The sequence below is a fragment of the Rhagoletis zephyria genome, unplaced genomic scaffold (assembly GCF_001687245.7).
Source record: "Rhagoletis zephyria isolate East Lansing unplaced genomic scaffold, Rhagoletis_zephyria_1.1 Rzeph_scaffold_01451, whole genome shotgun sequence".
Taxonomy (NCBI): Eukaryota; Metazoa; Arthropoda; class Insecta; order Diptera; family Tephritidae; genus Rhagoletis; species Rhagoletis zephyria.
Window position 1 is genome coordinate 46,346 of NW_016158535.1, and position 25,631 is coordinate 71,976.

The 25,631-nt window shown below is 35.3% G+C and overlaps 1 protein-coding gene across 1 annotated transcript in view; it reads left to right on the forward strand.

Annotated features, from left to right (window-relative positions):
• The window catches only part of LOC108364048 (uncharacterized), a gene marked incomplete at its 3' end in the record, with an annotated part of 66,901 nt that extends 43,357 nt beyond the window's left edge, over positions 1 to 23,544 (forward strand). Inside the window, exons 2-3 of the mRNA XM_017617597.1 lie at positions 22,747 to 23,150; positions 23,233 to 23,544. Of these exons, the coding sequence (XP_017473086.1) occupies positions 23,035 to 23,150; positions 23,233 to 23,544 (428 nt within the window). The remainder of the gene's footprint in view (positions 1 to 22,746; positions 23,151 to 23,232) is intronic.
• Between the last annotated feature and the right edge of the window lie 2,087 nt (positions 23,545 to 25,631).

Below are 25,631 nucleotides of genomic sequence, written 5' to 3' on the forward strand. Positions count from 1 at the left end.
CTTACTAATCTTATCTTACTAATCTTACTAATATTATAAATTGTTATTAATAAAAGATCATTGCAACAACCATACGAAGGACCTTATAAGGTTGTTGAAAAAAACAAAAAATATTTCAAACTTGAAGTAGATAATGAGGTTAAAACAATTCCGATAGACAGACTAAAACCGGCAATCATTGAAACAGAACTAATACCAGAAACAAACACTAATACAATGAATAACACAACATCAAATAAGAAACGAGTTACTTTTAATTTATATAACATTAATTCTCTAGAAGGGGGAGTATTGTAGGGTTTGTATTTGTGTTATTACCTTTTATTGTACTGTGTTCATTTCAACTTTGTAATTTTGGAAATTTTGGATTTATGTGATTTTTGTGGTTCGTCAATCAAACAGAAAATTTTCATTATTATTCAAACTTTTCTCGAATTGCTAACAACATAAAAATAAATTAAGTTTTGTTAACTTTTAATAAAAATATTTAAAAAAAAAATCTTTGGAATCAACTACAATAGCCAATGGTTGTTGTGTTGGATTATTATTTAAAATAAATAAATAAATAAGTGATTGACAGCAAATATCAGTGCATTTTTCATTAACAATTGCCATATTGTAATACATTGTACACCTGTGTATCTACATATGCTTACAACAACAGGTAACATTAGATGAATCTCCAACGTCAAGCCACTCTATTCCTGAACTGAGGGAACAATTTAATGAAATTAAGGATAAGATTGTAAAAGGGGAGTACACAATTGTCATTGAAACTGGAAAAAGCAAGGTTTGGAAAGTTTTTGGCAAGGGTGAAAATAGTGGCAGTGTGATAAGAGATGTTGTGGCATGCAAAAATTGTAACAGCGTTTTCAAATATACGAATAGCACGTCAAATCTTGTGAAACATAAATGTTATAAAAATTTAAGGAACTGTTCGGAAGATGAGCCAAAGATACAAGCTGACCATAACACAAAAAAAAATGTTATTGATAAATTTTCCAAATGGGTCATAAAAAATTGCCGACCATTTAAAATGGTGGAAGACGCAGGCTTGATCGAATATACGGACCTAATGCTTTCAATTGGAGCTAGGTATGGGCCGAACGTAGATATTCATCAGTTATTACCCCGTCCAACAACTGTATCAAGAAATAATTATAGTATTATATGATGCTTTTCATTTCAATTCAATCGATCCAATTGCGACACGATTTTATTTTTCAACTCAACTGCTCTTTGGTCGAAATGAACAAGCACGTATATATGTTTGTAAGCATAAAAGTGTATTAGACTGTGTCAAATAAAAATACTAATTTCTTTCTTTCGGTCCCATATAAAAATTTCATTGTCGGTCACAAAAAAATAATTGTGGCGCTCGCAAAAATAAAAATGTTTAATGAAAAAACCTTTTCCCGCACATTCAATTTTAGTACAATAAGTGCAAGCTTGAAATAGTTAGTTAATTTTGTATGGAAGAAAATTGCTGACACGCTCAACAAAAAACAAAAAGGCAAAAATCAAGGGTAAGCCAAGCTACTTCAAACTGGCACCTTATTGTACTAATATTTAATATGATACAAAACTACATACCTAGAATTTTTGAATTCTGAATAAAAAGTTTTAAATTTTGTGAACATTTCACTCAAATTGCTCAAATTCTTTATTCTATATCGTCGTTTAAAGTACAAAACCGCGTATCGTCATTCTTCAAAACAGCGTAACTGACATTTGATGCCAAAAATTGGATTTGCTCACCCAAGCTCTTGGCTCCATCCTTATCCATTCGTCCTGAAAGATACTAGCCGGAAATGCGATTGCTTTATAAAAAAGGGAACCATTTTGAAAAATGAGGGTTTTTACTCACTAGAAAATAATTTTTGCAACCTCACATACGTGGTTTTGCATTTTGTTGATACGCGGTTTTGTACTTTAAACGACGATGTATTGTTCGGCGACTATTTTTTTACTCCCACCACGAAATTTTTTGGGAAATATCTAGAAACAAGTTCCCTGATATTAATATTAAGTGCTCGACCAAGGCGTGAAAACATTTCCCGTTCAAAATATACGATGGAGGCGTGGTTACAGTCCGATTTCGCCAATTTTCAGTAGGAACCTACCTTGGATAAAGGGCCACCTACATACCAAATTTCGTGAAATGTGAAATCTCAAAATTTGCTCGAGTTATCGTCTGCACAGACAGACGAACAGACGGACATGGCTTAATCGATTTCTCTTTTCATTCTGATCATTTATGTATACATTTTTCTATATGTATCTCGATTCCTTTAGGCTGTTACAAACAACCGTTATGCAAACAAACTCATAATACCCTTGTGCACCAGTGCGCTTGTGTATAAAAATGTATACTGTCCTAGAAATTAAACTTGAAAACGATTTGCACCCATTTTTATTGCTTTCTAAAAAATTATTGGCAATTAGAGTTAAATTGTACAGGAATATATTCGACAGAGCAATTTGTTACAAGCATTTTAAATTAAAAACTGTTAAAATCGGTACATTTTTGAAAAAGTTATGTTCAAAGTTATTTCTGTCTAGTGGTGCCACTAGAATGCTGAGTTAACAGTTATTAATTCACACAAACATCGTTCACTCACACATCCTCCTTCTTGCACAGAGTTAATTCACAACAACTCAAGCAAACTCTTTGATTGACGAATTATGCCGAGGGTGGATCGTTGCCTGTGAGAATGCTATGAGTTGAGCGAATTCATTGTTGTTCTGATTCATGAGATTCTGTCCTTTTGTTACCCAGGCACGAGATTTGCTCTTCCAGCGGCGTGAATGAATGCATGCTAAAATTTTTTGTGAGTGATTCAAGGTTTGTTTTTGATGCATTCATGCAGCTCTTTAGTAGGAAGAGTGTTTGCATCGAAAACAAGAGGTGTCAGAAATGATAAATAAATTTCTCAGAAACTATCAGGGCTATTAAAAAGTGATATATAGATGGTTTATGGAGAATTTTATTTCCCGTATCTTGTATTATCGTACGGTTATTGAATCGGTTCGTAAGATATACGCGATTAAGTGAAACCACTATTTTTTAAAGCTGAATAACAGTAACTTGCATATATATATCTCGAAACGTTATCCGTAGAAAACAAAATGACCTCCATTTTCGGAATCACCGAGGAATTCTTCATGGGAATTGCATAAGGGCATCCAGAAAATTTTTGCTGTAAACCAGTGTTATTCCTTCCGATTATGCAAACTCCGCTCATGCATACGGCTTTGTACCTATATGTATACATATTTAAGTGTGTATGTACATACATATATATGAACTCATTTGTTGCAACTGGTTTTGATATTCGTAGATGGTTTTAGGCATAGGTTTAGTAGTCTATTTTGATAAAAAGCAAGGCAAAAAAAAAAAAAATACTGAAATCATTTAACTGGGACCGTTGATAACTGATGAACATACATGAATATATGTATGTATAATATACATACCCTGTGGGGAAAATCTCTAGTTCTGAACTGGTGCGCTTCTAGTACATTTAGACCCAGTACTGGTTCGTGATAAATCTCTTTTGCATGCAAGCAACTGGCGAATTTAACATGACGATGTCCTAGAAAGTGTCAATTGCCCCCCGCTGCATCCCTTTTTCGATAGTTCTGAACTAGACCTAAATTCTATAGTTCCGAACCGTGTGGTTCTTCCGTGTGTGCGATTTTAAGTTATTTGGAAGAAATGTGTTTTCAATTTGAAACTAAATTTGTTTGAATGATTGTAAGAAATGTACGTTTACATACCCGTTAGCTGTAGCTGAGTTTGCAGAGATGCCCGCTGTTATTCCTTAGATTCCAGACTGTCCCAAGATGTTAAAATGTTAACACAAATTTTAGTTTTGTATTACCAAGCTATGAAAAAGCATCTGCGAAGCACAGAATAGAAGCGTATTTGAACGAAAAAGCCGCCGAACTCATATCTATGTAAAGTAAACAAGCCCCCCGCTGCATCCCTTATTCGATAGTTCAGAACTAGTTCTAAATTCGACAAATAAGATCTAGTTCGTTCTGCATCCCTTTTTCTATAGTTCCGAACCATTTTTAAATTCGTCACTTTAGATATAGATTTCTAGTGAAAAAAACTGAAAAAATTAGTTTTTAAAAAGTACCACTTTTCGCCGGTTTTTGACTGGTGGGGATCTAGTTCCTATCAGACTAGTTCCTTTTTGGCGATAAAGACCTAGTACGGAATTAGAAATTTGATTCACTAGTCCGCGGTTTTCCTACAGGGTATGTATGGATGATATAATAGCTCTGATCCAATACTTTTCGTGTAAAATCCTGGAAAAAGGTCACACAGCAAAACGTACGAAGCAAAAAAGCATCGGGTAAAATCTTTCGACTTCAATCTCTACACAACTCTCCAAAAATGGCTCTTATTTACGTGAACCACGGATTATATTCCAAAAAGAAAAACTAAATTTAGGAATATATACAAATAGAAACGCTCAAACTACAAGCTCAAAAACAGTAATTGGTGCGGTGTTTTCAAGATATTTTAACGCCCATGAGTCACAAGTATGGATATACAAGTAACATATTTTATCAGTCATACCGATAATTTCATGTATTCAAAGGATTAAAAATGAAAATGAATAAAAAAAATTTAAATCAGCACAATTAATAAAATTAAGTGAAACTAATGTTTAATTTCTTACCTAACCTACATATCTATGAATGTAACTGGAACTCCTAATAATAGGTTTACATATAAAAAGATTATCCTCGTTTTCGAGCTTAACTCCTTAATCTGTAATTAGAAACAGAAATTAGCCATACAAAATTTAGATAATTATAAAAATATCTCAAATTAAGCCGATAACTTTTGGTTGTCCAACCTTGTTTTACCGATTATACTTGCGAAGAAGAGGAGGAATGTCAAATGTAAAAGTTAACAAAAATTTACGCCAGCAAGGAAAAGAGGTTTGTAAAGGTATTTTTAATAAAATATTAAGTGAAAATATATTTAAATAGCATAATATGTGTAGCAGAAAAAATTGACCACGGTGGCACAGAGAAGAAGCTTAACATTTCCTCGAGTTGTCAGAATAACAAGCACAACCAATTTGACAGCTAACGAGCTTTGATTGAGATTATATTTATATAGCCCCTATTGCGAGTGTCGACTGGCAGTAGAATAGAGATTTGTCGATCGAGTCGATCATCTTTTATTTTGCTATTGTGTAACTTGATCGATAAAAATTTGTATTATTGTGAATGGTTGACTGAATTGTTAACAGATGTTTGTTTGTTTACATTTATTTCTTTAGTGTTTCATTTACATCATTTTAAAAATAATTGCTTTTATTATAAAATGTAAAAAATGAACAGTTGGAATATGGTTTAGTAATGAGGAAGATGATGTGGAAGCTAATAGATTAGTAGAGTTGGCTAAAGCAAGGAGGGAATTGCGATATTCGTCGGATCCCTTGGAGTTGGAAGATGAAGTGAGTGTACATATGTGCATTTTATTAATAGAAGTTGTGTTTCAGATGCTTCACGGTTTGCAGGTTTTACAGGATTTGCAGGAAAAGCTATTTTCCTCATTAATAAACTTTATGGAAGTTTAAGAAGTCGGTACGGTTTAGTTATTTGAACAATGATGTTGGGTATTTGTGTACAGAGCGTGACCCGAGTTTAAAAACTTTAACATACAAGTGTAGCGAAAGAATTGAAGTTTACTTTAAAATAAAGATTTAAAATTTCCGAGCACTAGTTAATAAACTCTGCAGTTTTTTGTAAACTTTGATGTTGGTTCAGCGCAAAAACACTGTGAATGGCGTAGCCGGAGTTATATGCACAAGAAATATTGTAACTATATCTTTTACAATAGAAGAGTAGGGTCTCTTTCCAAAAATTCCTTTGCCTATGTCCCCATTCTCCTGCATCCGCTCGACCAACCGCGCAAGTTTCCTTTTGTTGCTTACAATTTTTGATCTGTAATTCAGGCACATATGTATATTTCACAATCTTTTACAACTTCCAGTTCAATTGACTTACTTTTTATCCATTATAGTACCCAGGGGCGCACCCAGGAATATATTTTAGGGGGGGTTTTATATTTCTGAAGATATATCACCGGAATATACTGAAAATTCGCTTCAGATAATACGCTCTTTAAAATATATTTATGCAAGTTTTATGTACAGTATGTAATACATAAATAAACGGTTTAATATTCATAAACTGCACTTTATTTACATAAGATTAACAGAACTCAAACATTTTTAACCGACTTCAAGGAAAGGGGAGGTTATCAATTCGTCGGAATACATAACTTTGGACCACGTGAACCGATTTCAATAATTCTTTTTTTATTGGAAAGGTGACACCTCAAGGGTCGTCCCGTAATTTGGTTTAGATCCGATGATTGGATCATGAAGAAATTAACGGTACACCTAAATTTGTATATGAGAATTGAAGTCGGTTGTGTTCTTTCCTTAAAAACTACTTGTTTAATAAAAAGTTCTATAAACTCAAGATGAGCTCAACTTTCAAAAGTATCTAATAAAAAATTTTAAAAAAGAGTCAGTAAAAATAAATTTATTGATTCCAAGAAATTTTTACACTTTTATGTTAATTTTTTCGATTTCTGGTTTTCGATAGAGATGGTGATTTTTCACGATTGCCACATTTTTTTAATATTTCGAATACCGCAAAAATTATCTGAACTCTTAAGAAAAACCTAAAATTCATATAAAACGACGGACAAGAAATGGAAAGGAAATTTTCTTCTACCAAAATTTCTTAAACCAGTTTGCAGCTCTCAAGAAAAAAATGGTCGTATATTTATTTTCTCATGAAAATTTACAGCAAAAGCAAAGCGCTTTTATCAAGCAACAGAAATTATAATAAATATTTCTTATGATTTCCTTGAGAGCTGGATTCTTACCTTTAAGATAATGTTTGTATTTGAGGTTATTAGCTTTAGGGGGGGTTTGAACCCCAAAACCCACCCCTTGTGTGCGCTAATGATAGTACCACTTTCTTATGTAAATTTTATAAACGCATACAGTATGCGGCATACTCCAACGACTAAAAAACGGAAATAGAAGGACGAGTGATTAAAAAGTATTCACAGTTGCTAATTGAGCGACTAAGCGACATTCACAATAGCATCGATAATCGATAATCGCTTAATAGTCGTTCACCTACTGCTAGTCGACATTCGCAATAGGGGCGCATGTAAAAGTACTTTTATGCTTTGCCGTACGCATATGTTTAAACATCAAATTTCGTGAGTACCTAGTACTCACGTTTTTTTTTTTTGCTGTTCAGTCATTGTTACATCTCTTTATTCAAACATATATGGGGCATTCCAACCTGACGGATGATATATTTAAACTCGGTTTTCCTCAAACTTTAAGCAATTTCTCTTTAACCCTTAATTTGACAAGTTTCAAACTGTTAAAATCTGAATTCAGATTTCAGTTTAACTCGAAACTAATAAAGTAGAAAACTTAATTATATAATTTACACAAAAAATTTTTATTTTCCCAAGAGTGACAGGTGAAACAACGACGACACCCGCCTCTCTGAGTGGATGGATTCGTTTCCCAATTTTAGACAAACTATGTATATTAAAATATTTCGTGCATAGCGGCTTTCTCGAATGTAGTTAATAAAATGCAAAGGTCCATTTTGTGCTGTGGTGGCATACTTCTTCTTCTTTATTGGCGGTGTAACCGCCTAAGCAATTTTGGCCAAGTCCAAAACAACGCGCCAGTCATCTCTCTTCCGTGCTAACTGACGCCAATTGGAAAAGCCAAGTGAAGCCAAGTCCTTCTCCACCTGGTCTTTCCAACGCAGAGGAGGCCTCCCTCTTCCTCTGTTACCAGCATCGCGGCCCGCGTTTAAAACTTTCAAAGCAGGAGCATTTCTCTCCATTCGAACGACATGGCCAAGCCAGCGGAGCCGCTGAATTTTAATTCGCTGCACTATGTCTATATCGTTGTAAAGCTCATACAGCTCATCGTTAAATCGTCTGCGATATTCGCCATCNCTTTCGCAGAATCTTTCTCTCGAAAACTCCAAGAGACGCTTCATCAGATGTTTTCATTGTCCATGCCTCCGCGCCATACATTAGCACAGGTATGATGAGCTACTTATAGAGTGCAATCTTTGTACGACGAGAGAGGACTTAACTTCTCAATTGCCTACTCAGCCCCAAATAGCACTAGTTGGCAAGAGTGATTATCCGTTGGATTTCAAGGCTGACCTTATTGGTGTTAATGCTGGTTCCCAAAAAACGAAGTCGTCTACTTTTTCAACCTTGTAACTGTCAGCAGTGACGTGGGTGCCAAGACGTGTATGCTCTGACTGTTTGTGTGATGACAGGAGATACTTAGTTTTGTCCTCATTCACCACCAGACCCATTCGCTTTGCTTCTCTATCCAATTCCGAGAAGGTAGAACAGACGTAGCCCTTGTTTTTACCGATAACATCGATGTCGTCGGCATGCGCCAGCAATTGTATGCTCTTGTAAAGTATTGTACCTGAGCGGTTCAGTTCTGCGGCTCTTATTATCTTGTCCAACATCAAATTAAAGAAATCACAAGAGAGGGAGTCACCTTGTCTGAAACCCCATTTGGTATCAAACTGCTCGAAGAGGTCCTTCCTTATTCTGACGGAGCTGGTAGTATTATTTAACGTCATTTTACACAGCCGTATTAGCTTCGCGGGCATACCAAATTCAGACAAGGCGTCATAAAGATAACTTCTCTTCGTGCTGTCGAAAGCGGCTTTGAAATCGACAAATAGATGGTGTGTCGATCTTATTCTCGCGGGTCTTTTCCAAGATTTGGCGTATTGTGAATACCTGATCTAAAGCCACACTGATAAGGTCCAATCAGTTCGTTGAGGGTGGGATTCAGTCTTTCGCACAATACACTCGGCAATACCTTATCACCCATGCTTAGAAGGCTGACTCCGCGGTAGATGGCGTGAATGGCGTGATCGCCTTTGTTGTGGATTGGGCTGAGCATACTTAAATTCCAGTCGTCGGGCATAGGTTCATCTGACCATATTTTGCTTAAGAGTTGATGCGTGCACCTTATCAACTCCTCGCCACCGTACTTTAATAGCTCGGCTGGCAAGTTGTCAGCTCCAGCAGCTTTGTTGTTTTTCAAGCGCGCTATCGCTATTCGTACCTTCGTCAAGGTCAGGTGGTAGAATATCAACTCCATCGTCATGGACTGGGGGCTCGGGTTCGTATCCTCCACTAATTTCAGCGCTGCTACCATTCAGTGGGGTGGAAAAGTGTTCCCTCCATAAGTTGAGTCATTCTGGACATCGGTCACTAGCTCACCATTGTTGTTCTTACAGGAGCTCTCCCTGGGCTTGCAACCTTCCCTAAGTCGCCTAACCCTCTGGTAAAATTTTCGGGCGATTTTCCTGTCAGCTCTTTGCACTCACGTATTACGGCCTCTCTCTTCTTATTGCGGAAAATACGTCTCGCTTCCTTCTTTAGTTCTCTATAACGGTCCCACATGGCTCGCGTTTCGCCCGATTGCAGCGTGGTCCTATAGGCGGATTCTTTTTTCTCTGCGGCTCCTTGACATTCCTCATCATACCAGTTGTTCTTTCGGGCTCGCTGAAATCCACCTACTACTTCAGCGGCGGTACTTAATGATCGGGAAATTTGGTTCCACTGCTCGCTTATGTCGGATTTTTGAAGAGTGCTCTCAGAGAGCAGGTGCGTGAGTCGAGTGGCGAATAAATTCGCCGTCTGTTGTGATTGCAGCATTTCGATGTTAAGCTTTCCTTGCATTTTTGGGCGCACCTATTTTGCTGCACAAAGGCGGGTGCGTATATCTTAGCTGCAACAAGATAGTGGTCCGAGTCGATGTTTGGCCCTCGGAGTGTAGGTGTGTCTAAAACGCTGGAAGCATGCCTTCCGTTTATCACAACGTGGTCGTCTTGGTTTCTCGTTTTTCGATCTGGAGACAGCCATGTAGCTTGGTGGATGTTCTTATGCTGGAACCTAGTACTACGTATTACCATGTTTCGGGCCCTGGCGAAATCGATCAACCTCAGTCCGTCATCGGACGTTTCGCTTTGGAGGCTGAATTTTCCGACAGTGGCGCCAAAGATGCCTTCTTTGCACACATTAAAGTCGCCTAGCACGATTTTAACATCGTTTCGCGGGCAGCGCTCATATATTCTCTCTAAGCGTTCATAGAAGATATTCCTGGACGCCTCGTCCTTCTATTCCGTCGGGGNCCATCGGACGTTTCGCTTTGGAGGCTGAATTTTCCGACAGTGGCGCCAAAGATGCCTTCTTCGCACACATTAAAGTCGCCTAGCACGATTTTAACATCGTTTCGCGGGCAGCGCTCATATATTCTCTCTAAGCGTTCATAGAAGATATTCCTGGACGCCTCGTCCTTCTATTCCGTCGGGGCATGGGCGTAGATGAGCGATATGTTGAAAAATCTCGCTTTGATGCGGATTTTTGCTAGACGTTCGTCCACCGGGGTGAACGCCAGTACTCGGAGATGGAGTCTCTCCCCCACCACGAATCCAACACCGGATTTGCTCTCCTTTACTTAGAAACTGTAGTAGACGTCGCAAGGCTTCACACTTACTTTTCCTTGCCCCGTCCATCACATTTCTTGGAGGGCCGTGATGTCAGCCTTTGTCTTCCCGAGGACATCAACCAGCCGGGCAGATGCACCTTCCCCATTAAGGGTCCGGATATTCCAGGTGCATACCCTTAAATCATAGTCCTCTATATGTTTGCCGTGGTCGTCATAAAAAGAGGGGGTCTCATTCGAGACTGTTTGTTCTTTTTCATTAGGCGGGGTTTCAACGTGGCGGGACCCAAACCTAGCGCACGCGAAGTTTTGCGCCTTCTCACTTTAGCTCGCTCCCAAACGGGTGTTTGGTTGCTACCCAGAGGATACGTGGATATTAATATCCGGTCGTTGTGAGCTGCAATTTGAACCGTACGCACAAGAATCGCTTCTGGCCACTCGCAGGGGAATGTCAGTCAAAAGTTTTCCACTTCTGCGTACGGAACCATACGCGCACGGAACCATCCTTATTGATTCCATTATTATATAAAAAAAAATCTTTTAGCTTGTGACGGGTGGGACGAGTCACTGTCGAGGAAACATAGTTGGTGAACAGTACTGATTTGATATGAATATTTATTAAAAGGACCTGATTTAAACAATGGGAAGCGAACGTACTTGTAAGTTATGTTAAAAATACATATTTTGCTGTGACGAGTAGTACGTCCAATAAGCATTTCTTTGAACGCTGACAACTTTTCCATNTCTCCTTTACTTAGAAACTGTAGTAGACGTCGCAAGGCTTCACACTTACTTTTCCTTGCCCCGTCCATCACATTTCTTGGAGGGCCGTGATGTCAGCCTTTGTCTTCCCGAGGACATCAACCAGCCGGGCAGATGCACCTTCCCCATTAAGGGTCCGGATATTCCAGGTGCATACCCTTAAATCATAGTCCTCTATATGTTTGCCGTGGTCGTCATAAAAAGAGGGGGTCTCATTCGAGACTGTTTGTTCTTTTTCATTAGGCGGGGTTTCAACGTGGCGGGACCCAAACCTAGCGCACGCGAAGTTTTGCGCCTTCTCACTTTAGCTCGCTCCCAAACGGGTGTTTGGTTGCTACCCAGAGGATACGTGGATATAAATATCCGGACGTTGTGAGCTGCAATTTGAACCGTACGCACAAGAATCGCTTCTGGCCACTCGCAGGGGAATGTCAGTCAAAAGTTTTCCACTTCTGCGTACGGAACCATACGCGCACGGAACCATCCTTATTGATTCCATTATTATATAAAAAAAAATCTTTTAGCTTGTGACGGGTGGGACGAGTCACTGTCGAGGAAACATAGTTGGTGAACAGTACTGATTTGATATGAATATTTATTAAAAGGACCTGATTTAAACAATGGGAAGCGAACGTACTTGTAAGTTATGTTAAAAATACATATTTTGCTGTGACGAGTAGTACGTCCAATAAGCATTTCTTTGAACGCTGACAACTTTTCCATAAAAGTAGTTTTGTAATAACTAACCACTATTTTAAAGTCCATGAATTTTACCTTCTTTTTGGATAGTTATTTTTGGCATTGTTACCCTCAATACACAGAAAGGCCTTGTTTACTTGATAAAAAAAATACTGTATCAGGGATAGTCGCATTACGACCATGTGCAACGCAAGAAAAGTGAAAACCGTAGAACTGGAGCTGGTTGCTATGTATACTCCTTATATATATTGTTATTAAAAACTTTTAATAATTAATATTCATAAATGAGATTTTCGAATTTTAAAATGGTATAAACGGGGCGTTTTTCAGAGGAGAATGGGATACGTGAGTTAGCTTTGCCGACCACTGTTTTAAAATGTGCAGCAGGTCTTGCGTTGCGGGCAACAGGCCTACAAACGCCTGTTTAAACAGCCGGAAGTTTTTAATAAATCTGTAGACAAATTTCCGAAATATGTAGTATGCATGTCAAAATATATTCGAAGGCTACATTCAGCGTTGCCGAAAGCTTTCGCTGATTTGCAAAATTAGATAAATTTGGTAGGAAATTAAAAAAAAAAATGTAACAGCGATTTTTTGATGCAGTTTACTTCTATTTGACACGTTGATCATGGATCCACATTCTTGCCCCTAAATTTCATTTGGCAACATTCCGCCATTTTGGATTCAAGTTTTTTTGGGTTTTTTTCCGATTTGCAAGCTTATTGTGCATTTTTCGTAAAAAATGGTTAAATACAAATATGTAGAGAATTCCATTTCCCAGATTTCTTGTATAAAACGTTTTTTAAAAACAGCATTTTTTATTGTAAAAAATTACCAAAAACTGCGAAACAATTTTACATTGTCACGGTTTTCGCCATTTTTATTAGCTTTTATTTAACTTGGTCATTTGACAATTTCTGTTGAATAGACATAGCATACTGAAATTCCACAGTTGCAGAGAATTTCATCTTCACAACTTATATACATAATTTTTTTTGTACGACGCTTAGATATCGGTCGAGAACCTGCCAAACATAGCGATTAGCTTAGTAAAATAAGATAAATTTACTTCTATTTGATATGTTGATCATGGATCCACATTCTTGCCCTTAAATTTCATTTGGCAATATTCCGCCATTTTGGATTTAAGTTTTTTTGGGTTTTTCCGATTTGCAAGCTTATTTTGCCTTGTTTCGTAAAAAACGGTTAAATACAAATATGTAGAGAATTCCATTTCCTAGATTTCGTGTACAGAACGTTTTTTAAAAATAGCATTTTTATTGTAAAAAATCAGCAAAAACTACGGAAAAATTTTACATTGCCATGGTTTTTTGACAATTTCTGTTGAATAGACATAGCATACTGAAATTCCAGAGTTGTAGAGAATTTCATCTTCACAACTCGTATACATAATTTTTTTTGTACGACGCTTAGATAACGGCCGAGAATGTGCCAAAAATAGCGTAGGAAAAAAATAAAAAATTTGTAACAGCGAATTTTTGGTTCAGTTTACTTCTAGTTGACACGTAGATCATGGATCCACAGTCTCGCCCCTAAGTTTCATTTGGCAACATTCTCCCATCTTGGATTTTATGTTTTTACATATTTGTATATAGCCATTTTTTATGAAAAACGCAAAGTAGGCTTGCAAATCGGAAAGAACCCAAAAATAACTTTAATTCAAAATGGTGGAATGTTGCCAAATGAAGTTTAGGGCAAGACTGTGGATCTATGATCTGCGTGTCAAATAGAAGTAAACTGCATCAAAAAATTGCTGTTACAAATTTTTTTTTAAGAAAAAGCCTAATTTTACTGGGCTAAAATCGTCAATTTACCCTAAAAATATCTTCAAAAAACGTCAAACTTAAAAAAGAGTAAAAAATGCAAAAAAATTACATAAAATGAGCCGTATGCACAAAAACTAGGCTTTTGCTTTTTCTTAAAATTGCATACCTTTAACTTAAATTTGTTTGAGCAAATTGAGTAAAAGGTCGGAAATTTTAAGAAAAAGCATTTGCTTACGTTTCATGCATACGGCCAAGGGCGCCGCTACGTAGGGGCAGGGGGAGGAGGGGGAGGAGTTTAGCTCTTTGAAGTTTACCTTATATGTAGGTATACAATCTTCGATTATTACCGCAGCGACCACAAAAATGCAGTTGCCAATGTAGCAACTCAGTTGGCAGCTTGCAGTTGCCATCTGTAAAACCATTTTAGCCAGTGGCCACCCAACTGAAGTGCGGTTACCATAAGCCTAAGTTGGCTCAGCTCGATGTTCTGGTCACATACATAAGTACACATTTTCAGCTTATCTATCTATCTCTTCTTATTCTGGTACTTACAAATATCGGTCCAAAGTTATAATACCATTTCATGCTCATGAAAGGTATAGTTTTCAGATTTCGAATCGGTCAAAAATATAAATTTAAACTGTATTGTGGAACGAATTTCCGTCATCCCTTGTCAAATTTGGTTGGGAGACAAACCGGTTTCGGCGTTGTGACAGCGCATCTATAAAAATTAAAATTAAAATCAAAAACTTCATGCACTACTATGCCATGTCATTCCATCTCAAACATACTGTTATAGCATGTCATTGCTTCCTAGCTCAGCTGTTGTTTGCTGTTGTGTTTCTGCAGCATATTTTTAATACTGTTTAATCCTGCCATGTATGAAAATGTATATAGCAGGGGTGGGCAAGGCCAAGGCCGAAAAGAGCCACATCTAAGTTCTAAATGCTACAAAGAGCCACAAAAAAAGAACAAGAAAAACAAAAATTTTATTTTTAAATAAAATTATTATTAGAAGTGAAAAACACTAATTTTATAATTATTCTATTGTACGTAAGATAGATATAAAAGAAAATTCAAAAGATCCCTTTGGCGAGATTTTCAAAATCTGGTTTTAGGTCAGTTAAAGCCGTTCGTAACGATTCTGTTAAATGTTGGATAGTCAATAGGTACGTTCGTTTAAAATCTCCAGTAAAAAATGTCCAAAAGCGAAATTCCGGCGAAATATCATATGTTCTCTCACAAGAGAAAAATATCCAAAATAGTACGCGAACAGAAAATTTGCAGAAACTTGCAAGTTAGACGAACAGCTGATAGAAATTTTGTTTACATTAACAGGTCTATTCTGCACGTTACCGAAGATTTTGTGACCGGAAAATTTTATTACCAAAAAATTTTACCACTTCTTGTCACCGCGATTCTAGGTACGTCAGTAATGCAGTGAAAATATTCAGCAACTCAGCTATGAAGATTTGTGGAAATTCCTGTAATGCATATTCCACGGGGCAATATTTTGTTACCAGCTTATGAAATGGTAACCAAATTTACCGGTTACAAGAGAGCACAGAATGCGAAAAAGGTTTAAAAAGTGACAGACACTTTAATTACCGGTTATAAAATTTATGTTACCAGCGCAGAATAGACCTGTTAAAAGAATAAAATTTAAAACGTAAGAAAACAAATCCTGAATTCTTATCCTGACGCAGTTCACTGACTTAACGAATAATTACTTATTTCTTACTAGTTTAATTAGTCGCATTGTACTATTTAAACTTCCAACCCATCAAATTCAATCTAGGGATTTGCGTAAATTCCTACCAGCTCTTCTTGATCAGCTGTTTTCTTGTTGGCAAATTGCTGTGGGCTAAAATATGTATTTCTATGTATGAAATATGTATTTTAAAAAGTAAAAATAGCACAAATGTTCTAAGCAAGGAGAAAGTAAAAAGAGCCGCACTTTGCTAAGCAAAGAGCCGCATTTGGCTCAAAGAGCCAGGTTTGCCCAACGTGGGTATATAGATTTTTAATTAGATAATGGTCTAATAAATTTTACTATAGTAGGAGCTTGCAAAATTCGGAAAATCTCTTCCCGTATATACAATGTAAATAATAATGCTGAATATGATGCATGTCTTCCTTTTGTTGACATGAATAAATTTGATTTGAATTTATTCGGCAATGTCTTCATTTATCACTTTCGAACATGTATAACCGACATGATATAAACTGGCACTTGCATGATGTTTTACATGTCGCCTTTAGTATCTATATATAATTGCTCAGTCATACGACTTAGTTAGGCCGATCTGTAACAGCCTCAGAATTGAGCTATATATCAAACCAAAGTGCAAGTTGTAGTTGCAGTTGACCGTGTTTGTCAAACAAGTAATTTTTAGCAAAAAAACCGACTTCGACTCTCATATAAAAATATATATATATATATATCATATGATCCACTTATCGGGTCTTAATCAGATTAGTATGGGGCCACCTCTGAATTATTGAATACATAAAAAAATAAATAAAAATATTCCGACGAACTGATAACCTCCTCCTTTTTTGGAAGTCGGTTAAAAAGTAAAAAGCGGCAGAAAAGTCGATAGTGAGTAATATAATCTATTGAAAAATATTAATCATATTTCCGTGGAATTGAGATTCGGAAAAGTTATTAGGTATTATTCATAGTTTTGAAATATATTTCATGAAAGCAAAAAATTAAAATTGCTGAGATCCCTTTATTTTTTAAACAACTAGGATATCACTGACCATTAAAAAGGACCCTAAATGACCGCAACCCTCAAAGCAAAAATATATTTTTGTAAGTGATTTTTAAAATGAACGATCCAAAATTAGCCGGTATACATATTTAAAATTTTTTAGAACCAGTGGTTGAATTTTTGTACTGAAAGGGTTAACCCTAACAGTATAATCTACGTCTGCGAGGCGTATACGGAATGGGTCTTTTTTTAATTTTACCACAAATTTAACTTTTTATTTTGTTGTTTTAAGTAAATGTGGTTATAGTTATTATTAACAAAACTATGTTGTATTGTTAGTCAAACTCACAACTTCAATATTATTTAAAAAAATAAGACAGGACTAAGTATATTTCAGCTCACAGGTTATCTTTTAAGTACATAAGCTTCTACGGCGTATGTTAAGACTTTACGTTACTCCCAAATAGATTAGGCTTCTAGGTTTAAGAAAGCTTTAGTTTGAAAGTGTGATATTAAATGCTTTTCACCATAAACGGCGCCAATTTCCAATGATTATTGCGTTTCAGATTAAGACTTATACCAGATATTGTGAAAGGTTGGACTATACTTTAAAGATGTCGGTTTTCTCATGGCCCACTGCACGAAGCTTAGAGTAGAGTAATGTCTTTTAAGAACTTAAAAATTATCCTGTGTTATCAGGTGTCTAGCAATACAAGATTAATTGTTGTCTTTCACTAAGTTCTTTAAATAAATTTTGAGCTAAGTACTCACCCTTATTTTGGGGTTTAATAAATTGTCAGATTAAGAATACATCTAAAATTTGTTTTAGAGAATCAGTGTGAAATAATTGCAGAAACGATTAACCGGTTTGCTGAGCAACCGAAACGTCTGCTTTTAAATAATTTTTGTAAAACAAATCGGCAAGTACATATCGCACAGTGGTTCGGATAGCAGATCTAGTTGGACGAAAGTCAAAATTTTATTTGTTTTTAAAATACGTAATGGTACTTGGAATACATTTCTGACAATACATTCAAATAAAAATTGCATTTATTAAAGCAATAAACACAATGGAAACAAAAAAAAAGGTAAGTCAACGCCGTCTATTCCAGAACTCTATTTTAAAAACTGAAATTTAACTTAAAGATTGCTAATTGAACTCACAAATCTTTGAATATTTGCAAATTGACTTTATAAACCAAAAACTGCACTTATTCCACTATAGATTCAGCGGTCATAACGCAATGTATGTCCACATTGGTATAAGCGGATGTATTAAAGAGTAGTGTATTAAAGAGTAGGAAAAGTAAAGGCCACCGAAGGCCGTTATAAAACCACCTGCATATTACTCTTTACACCTTCGTAAATTCAGGGGGGAAAGTTCGATAACCAAGTCTAACCAATAGGCTTAGATATTTGCATTTTAGTGACGGTATGTCAAATCTCCAAATTTGAAAGTAATTATTAACAGGAACAATAAAAAAAGCCAAAAAACAGCAAAAAGCCCCAGGTACTTTAAACTTGCACTTTATTTTATTAAAGTTGTATGGGCTAGAAAACTGCACACTCAATATCTTTCTAAGAAACCTAATTAAATACATCGAAATTTTTGCTAAAGTTTGTTGATTTTTTTTTCAAATATTGCTTGAAACCTGGATTTACACAATTTCTTTGATAATGAACAAATTACATTTTTATGAAACAAGTAATTAAGATTAAATAGATAATAATAAAATAAATAGTCAAATGTCAATATTTGGGTGTCGCATAATTATGATATGGACTATTTTTATTAGAGAATTAACTGTTGAATTATTTTAAAATGTACTAAGTCTTTATTATTGTGAACTGAAAATAAAAATCAAAGTATAAAGCGAAATATTTTTATTAAACTTTTAAAAAATTTGTAATCGTTTTAAGTATAATCTCTCTCCAAAAAATTTTCATATGTGAAGGCTTAAGATTTTTTAAATATTTTGTTTGCCATGTTGGAGCCGCCATTTTGAATTTTGGTAAATGACTTTAGATTCGTAATCAGCAACCCAGAAAAACCCCCAGATACCTAGTTTCATAGAAATTACCGATTTTTTTTTAATCTTCGTGCGCCATATTGGATCCGCCATTTGGAATTTTTGATAAGTGACTTATGATTCGTAATCAGCGACCCCAAAATCCCCTAAATAAGAAGTGGTGTAAAAATCCATTAAAGAGTATTTGTNGCAATTTTATGAAACAAGTAATTAAGATTAAATAGATAATAATAAAATAAATAGTCAAATGTCAATATGTGGGTGTCGCATAATTATGATATGGACTATTTTTATTAGAGAATTAACTGTTCTATTGAATTATTTTAAAATGTACTAAGTCTTTATTATTGTGAACTGAAAATAAAAATCAAAGTATAAAGCGAAATATTTTTATTAAACTTTTAAAAAATTTGTAATCGTTTTAAGTATAATCTCTCTCCAAAAAATTTTCATATGTGAAGGCTTAAGATTTTTTAAATATTTTGTTTGCCATGTTGGAGCCGCCATTTTGAATTTTGGTAAATGACTTTAGATTCGTAATCAGCAACCCAGAAAAACCCCCAGATACCTAGTTTCATAGAAATTACCGATTTTTTTTTAATCTTCGTCCGCCATATTGGATCCGCCATTTGGAATTTTTGATAAGTGACTTATGATTCGTAATCAGCGACCCCAAAATCCCCTAAATAAGAAGTGGTGTAAAAATCCATTAAAGAGTATTTGTTTAAATAGTTTCGTCCAGCTAGATTTGCGATCCGAACCACTGTGTATCGCCCCCCCCCCACCCCATTGCCAGAAACATGAATGTGTAAAGATTAAAATTTTGGGATTTTTTTATATGACGGCCCCTCCCACTCTAAATTCGATCCTGGCGACGCCCATGCATACGGCCCAATATATATGAATACTCATTACAAAACCAAATGGAACCCAAATTGCATATGGGTTAATAAAAGTGAATTTGCAATTGTTAACGAAAATTTAAACTTAAACGCAACTGCTTTTAAATTCTGAACTCCACTAGTTTGAAGATTTTGATCCAGTTTTAAAATAGGGGTCTTCACTACGAGCTTGGTACTCGGTAATTTTTATGCCCGAACGAACTTGTGCACAACGGTATATTAACTTTGTTCGCATAACGGTTGTTTGTAACAGCCAAAACGAATCGAGATAGATATGGACAAATGTATATATAAATGATCAGAATGAAAAGAGAAGTCTATTGAGCCATGTCCGTCTCTCCGTCCGTCCATCCATCCGTCCGTCTGTCCATGTACCCGATAACTGGAGCAAAAATTGATATATCTCAACGAAATTTGGTATGTAGGTGGCCCTTTATCCAAGGTAGGTTGGTATTGAAAATGGGCGAAATCGGTCTGTAACCACGTTCACTTCCCATATAACGGTATTTTCGAAAAATGCAAAAACTGCGATATTTCAATAAATATTAGATGCAAATTGTTGAAAATTAGTATGTGGAATAGAATTGTGGCAAAAAATAATATTATTATGAAATTTTTGGAAAATGCGCGTGGCACCGCCCACTTATGATGAAATGCTGTATCTCCGTAGCCGCTTTACCAATCCCTACCAAACTCGGTACGAGGCTAGGTAGGATCTAGCTAAGAAATCTGTTGAAAATCTTTGAAATCGGGTAATAACCACGCCCCCCTGCCATATAACGGTAATTTACAGAAACACGAAAATTGCGATAAATCAGTAACTACAGGATCGAATTCACTTAAAATCGATGATTGCAATAACCACTTATCATAAAATTAGAATATTAAATGTGTATCACGGTAACCGATTTATCAATTTCTACCAAACTCTGTGCACTTAATAACCCTGGTACGAAAAAGCAATTTGTTGAAAATTATTCAAATCGGACTAAAATTACACACGCTTCCCGTATAACGGTAAATTTCAGAAATACTAAAAGTCCGATATTTCAATGAGGACGCTAATTTACTCCAAGTTAATAGTTACAACAATTCCTAACACTATGTAAATAAGACTACTATAGACTTTTATAACTACAAATGTATACCTCGGTAACCACTTAATCGGTTTGTACCTAACTAGGTTCAATTATATCATTAAGTCTAACTCTGCATATTATCGGAAACGTGTGAAAGCGGGTAAACATCCCTACTTATCATGCAAAGGTAGTTCAGGGAAAGTTGAAATTATGATATTTGATACCTGCGCCGGGTATATAAAGTTCGGGTTCGCCCGAACTTATACTTCTTTACTTGTTACCCATGTATTTTGTTTGTGTAAATTTATTTTATTACCGAATTGTCGAGATGGAAGCTTGATAATTTTTCTGGTAGTTGGTAAACTGGAATCACCTGATCCATATTTAATAAATTGTATATCCGCCCGCTGCCGAAAGGCATAACGCATATGAGTAAGTAAAATTCCGTAAATTTGCTGTTACAATTTATATTTTTAAAGGAGAAAGCTACGAATCAGCTGTTGATAAACATAGTTTACCAGACTAACAAAAGAAAACAGAAAAGGACGTTTACAGTGGATAAAATTGCCAAGTACCAACTAGCAGTTTACGAAACTACCAAAATAGGTGTGAATACCCTTAGTGTAACATTAACATTTATTAACTGACAGATAATTTTGACTGAACAAATTTCCTCATACTTTCTGTATCTTTCAAATCAGTGTCAGCAGTACAAATTAACGATTTGGTTACAATCCTAGAACAAATTTAATATAACTAAAAGCACGGTTGTAGAACAAAACTAGATATATGCGTGGTTGTATTTTGGAATACGTTTTCCCGTAAATTTTTTTACATACATACATAATTTAGTGGAAAAACTAAAATAAAAAATCGCCATTACGGGGGAAAAATCGTCAAACCCAATTAAGCTAAAAAAAACGTCAAAATGACGGCGAAATCTTCAATTCAGCAACGCTGGCTACACTTAAACTCTCTTACAACGTTTTCTATTCCTGGCCAGTTCCATTAAGCTCTCATCCTCTGATGAATCGTCGAACCATAACTCCTTTGTACTCATTTTCACCAAGATTTAAAAACTCGCTTTCTTTTTACTTCATTTTAATTTGCACAAATTTATATATCTACATATAAGTCCACTATTTAGTTTGCTCATTTCGTAAACAAAGCTTCTCAGCGGTCAAAAATATACTATTGTGAACAACCTAAAAGAGCGGAATTCACAATAGCGCTATTCTTCATCGAATGAAGATCATAATACCAAATGAAAATTCGTTTGATCAGCACTTTCGACCACACACAGCGTTTTCGCCTATGAGGCGATTTCTTAGAGGCTCGTATATAAAGCCGGCTGCACTGAATCATTGCCCACTCTGAACTCTAGTGAATAGTGCGCTAAATTATTTGTAGTATATTAGTTCAATTTTCCGCCAATCGCGGGAGGGGTTTTCATCGAGGGAGGCTTCTTTTTCTTTAAGATTTGCCTTCTATTGAGCCTTAAGTTAACATTTTTTAATGTCCGAGCCTTCGCTTTCGCTAGAGGAATATAGAATTCCTTCTAGGTTGATTATATGAATTTTATCGGAACTTGTTGAACATAATCGTTTTCTCATCAGCGCATTAATTTCTCGAATCGATAAACTGTTGCTCACCCGATGTAACCTTTAAAATTTGTACCCAACTTTAAATTTTGTTTTGGTTTTGGTTCATGAGTCAGATATATTAGATATTTCAACAAAGGTTTTGGCTTTTGCTAACAGTTGCTCTTGCTCTATATTTGCTTATGTTGCATTACCAACCTTCGAAATTTTATGACGAATGTAGTGAAGTTTAACTCCCGGAAATGTAGTGAAGTTTCACTATACGGAATAACAAATTAATTTTTACCGGCAAGGTAAGAAAACGAAAACACTTTAAAGTGAGGAACAATTTATCTGCCCTGTTAGTAAAGGCAACTTTACTGCTTACATTAGAAAACTGCCCTAAGTGTCAATCTATTATTTTTGTTGAACATTTGAATGCGAATGTTTAAAATGGTGCGAATCATTCACATAAGCGAATGCGAATGCAAATATTCTTAACATCCCTAGTATGTACACACATACATACATATATAAGCATTTAAATGTCAACCTTTTTATATACAAATCTACACATGCACGTATGCAAAAAATATTTACGTTAAAATTTATTCGACAGTTCTTCTGCTGCTGATATCAACACTAAACCCACAAATGAAAATATGCAAGCATGAAAGATTATTTTTGCAAGAGTATAAACAAATCTTTCTATCAATATTTCCGGATAAGCTGAACGTGCGATATTTAAATAATTTGAGCAAATAAGCGTGAATATTATATATGTATGCGCGTGCCTACAAAGATGACAAAAGAGACGGAGAAAAAAACGATGCATCGGAAACATTATGGCAACATAACATTTGAGACAATATAAACCTAGAACCAAAGCTTTTCGCGCATAAAACAAATGCACTTTATCACGAAATCACACGCAGATATGGGCAGCCAAGAATTTATTTTTCTGTTTATAACCACTATCTTGTCCCTTGCGCAAGTAATTGCAGCAAACCTGGAAAGTAGATGGTAAGATCATATATATTTTTGTTACAAACGCCATTACATATTTAAAAAATACGAGTATTATTTCTTACTAAATATATTTCAGTCCTTTTGCGTTATATCAGGAATATAATACAAGTCCTGGAACATATGTGACATCATCGGCTGCAACTGCTTTTGCCGAGTTGGAAGAAAGGAACCTCATGAGATTTAATAAGAATAATGGGGTCAGCCGTTTAGTCAATAGTTTTGTCCCCGGTTCAAATGGCATTATATTCAGCTCTGAAAAATCGGAAAAGTTTCAATGTACTTCTCCGCCTTCGAATTGTGGGAGTGATTCGACAAATTTTTACTACAGAACATTTGATGGCACCTGCAACAACTTTCAAAATCCTGATTATGGAATGGCTAAATCCAGGTAAATAACTTTGAGTGTCATTATAGAGATTATTTTTTATCGTTTACATTTGGGTGCTTTTTGCGGCGACTATATTTTTTTATTTTATTAATACTAAGTCCAGTCGACCAAGGCGACCAGAGATTTCCCCTTCAAAATACACGTAAACTTTGATTGGTTTTCTTCAAAGTTGTATAGCTCAGAGGAATATAATGGTATAGTCATGGTCAATGATGGGGTTCCTTCAAAATTGAATGCTCTACAAAAGTGTTCATTGCTGCGTAACTCTAACTCCCACGAGCGAGATAGTACGGATCACTAAACCCAATATTTTCATGAAATTCCCGGTGTTTTGACCTTATCTTGTAAAAACCAAGAGCTATCGAAAAATTGCAAATGACAAACTTATAGGCTATTCAATTTCCTACAAAAACATTCTAGAATACCAAATCGCTCATGGCGGTATAAATAAAAAATCGTCAGTATTAAAAAATAGTTAAATAAGCAATTAGGTATTGTTATTGGGAGTCTCCTGAAGAGAAACAGAGTTTTCCGATCAAAAATATTGATCTTCAAGAATTCTATACCATTTCTACGAAAAGTTTTTTTCCCATATAAAATACATGGAAAACTTTGTCGGAATTTTTATGCCTCACCCCTAGGATTGTTCTATATCACAAAATATTTAGAGGCCGCTCAAAGCGCTCAAAGATTTCCATGTATTTCATATGGGATAAAATAAATTTTTCGTAGAAATGGTACAGAATTCCTGAAGATCAATATTTGTCGATCGGACCATTTATTTAACCATTTTTCGTAATAACTATATTTTGTAGGTCCGCCAAAACCCCCAGAAAATGCGATGGGGGTTGGAAGGGATCAATAAAAAACCGTCAGTATTAAAAAATGTTTAAATAAACAATTGGGTATTGTTATTGGAAGTCTCCTGAAAAGAAACAAAGTTTTCAGATCAAAAATATTAATCTTCAAGAATTCTATACCATTCTACGAAAAGTTTTTCTTCCCATATAAAATACGTGGAAAACTTTGAGCGCGAATAGCAAACCGGCATTTAAATATCTGCATACATACATATAAATACATACATACCTAACCAATTATGCATGTACGCTGAATTCGCCGAAAAGCTTTTTTAAAAACGAAGTAAATTAGTACAAATTGTTAGTAATTTTCATTTGAGTTTGAATAACTCCTTTCACTAAATGGCTTTTAGTAACTTTAACGAGACCTTAACTTATTTTATTTTATTCATTTTAGTGCAGTTTTGACAAAATTTTCTTGCTAAAAAATCTTTTGTTTCACTACTTTATTTTATTCCTTTGATTAAACATGTTAAATAAAAGCTTATTTTTAAAAAAATATTTTTTTTACATTACTTTATTTTCTAATTTTTAGTCCATTTATAAAAGCGTTGTATATTAAATAGTTTTATTTTATTTTATGTACAAAATTTTGCAATAGATATTAAAATAATTCAACTTGCAATGAAAGAGAACAGAAGACTATGCAAGCAAAATGTTGTTTGCTTACGTTTTGTATAAACATACATATGTACATACATACATATAGCAGCAGTTAATTTCATTTAAAGAAATGGCGTGTCGTCCACTTCCGCTGTAGCATGGCATATATTTAGGCGCAATATTAAAGTTCTTCTGGCGAGGAAACTTCTCGAGTCTTCTAATTGTATCTCCTTGATATGATGCCTACAACGAGGTTCATATCTAGACTAGGTTGATATCTAGAATTTGCCATAAATAGCTTTGCTCTGGTTTTACGTTCTTTGGCAAATTACGCTCTGTTAGCCATAAATTTTACTAATTTTTGACCGACTTTGAATCAAGACCCCTGGACCATATAGGGAATTCATTTATATTTTAAATTGCATTGTCATCGTGATTGGAACTATGCTGAAAATTTCAAGTCCCTAACTTGTCGGGAAGTTAGTTTAAAATCGATTGGAAATTTCCACGATTTGCGCGGGATGACCAAGTTAAATAAAAGCTTATAAAAATGGGGTGTTTTTTTTCGATATAGAACAATCCTAGGGGATGAGAGCATACAAATTCCGACTTTACTTTTTCACA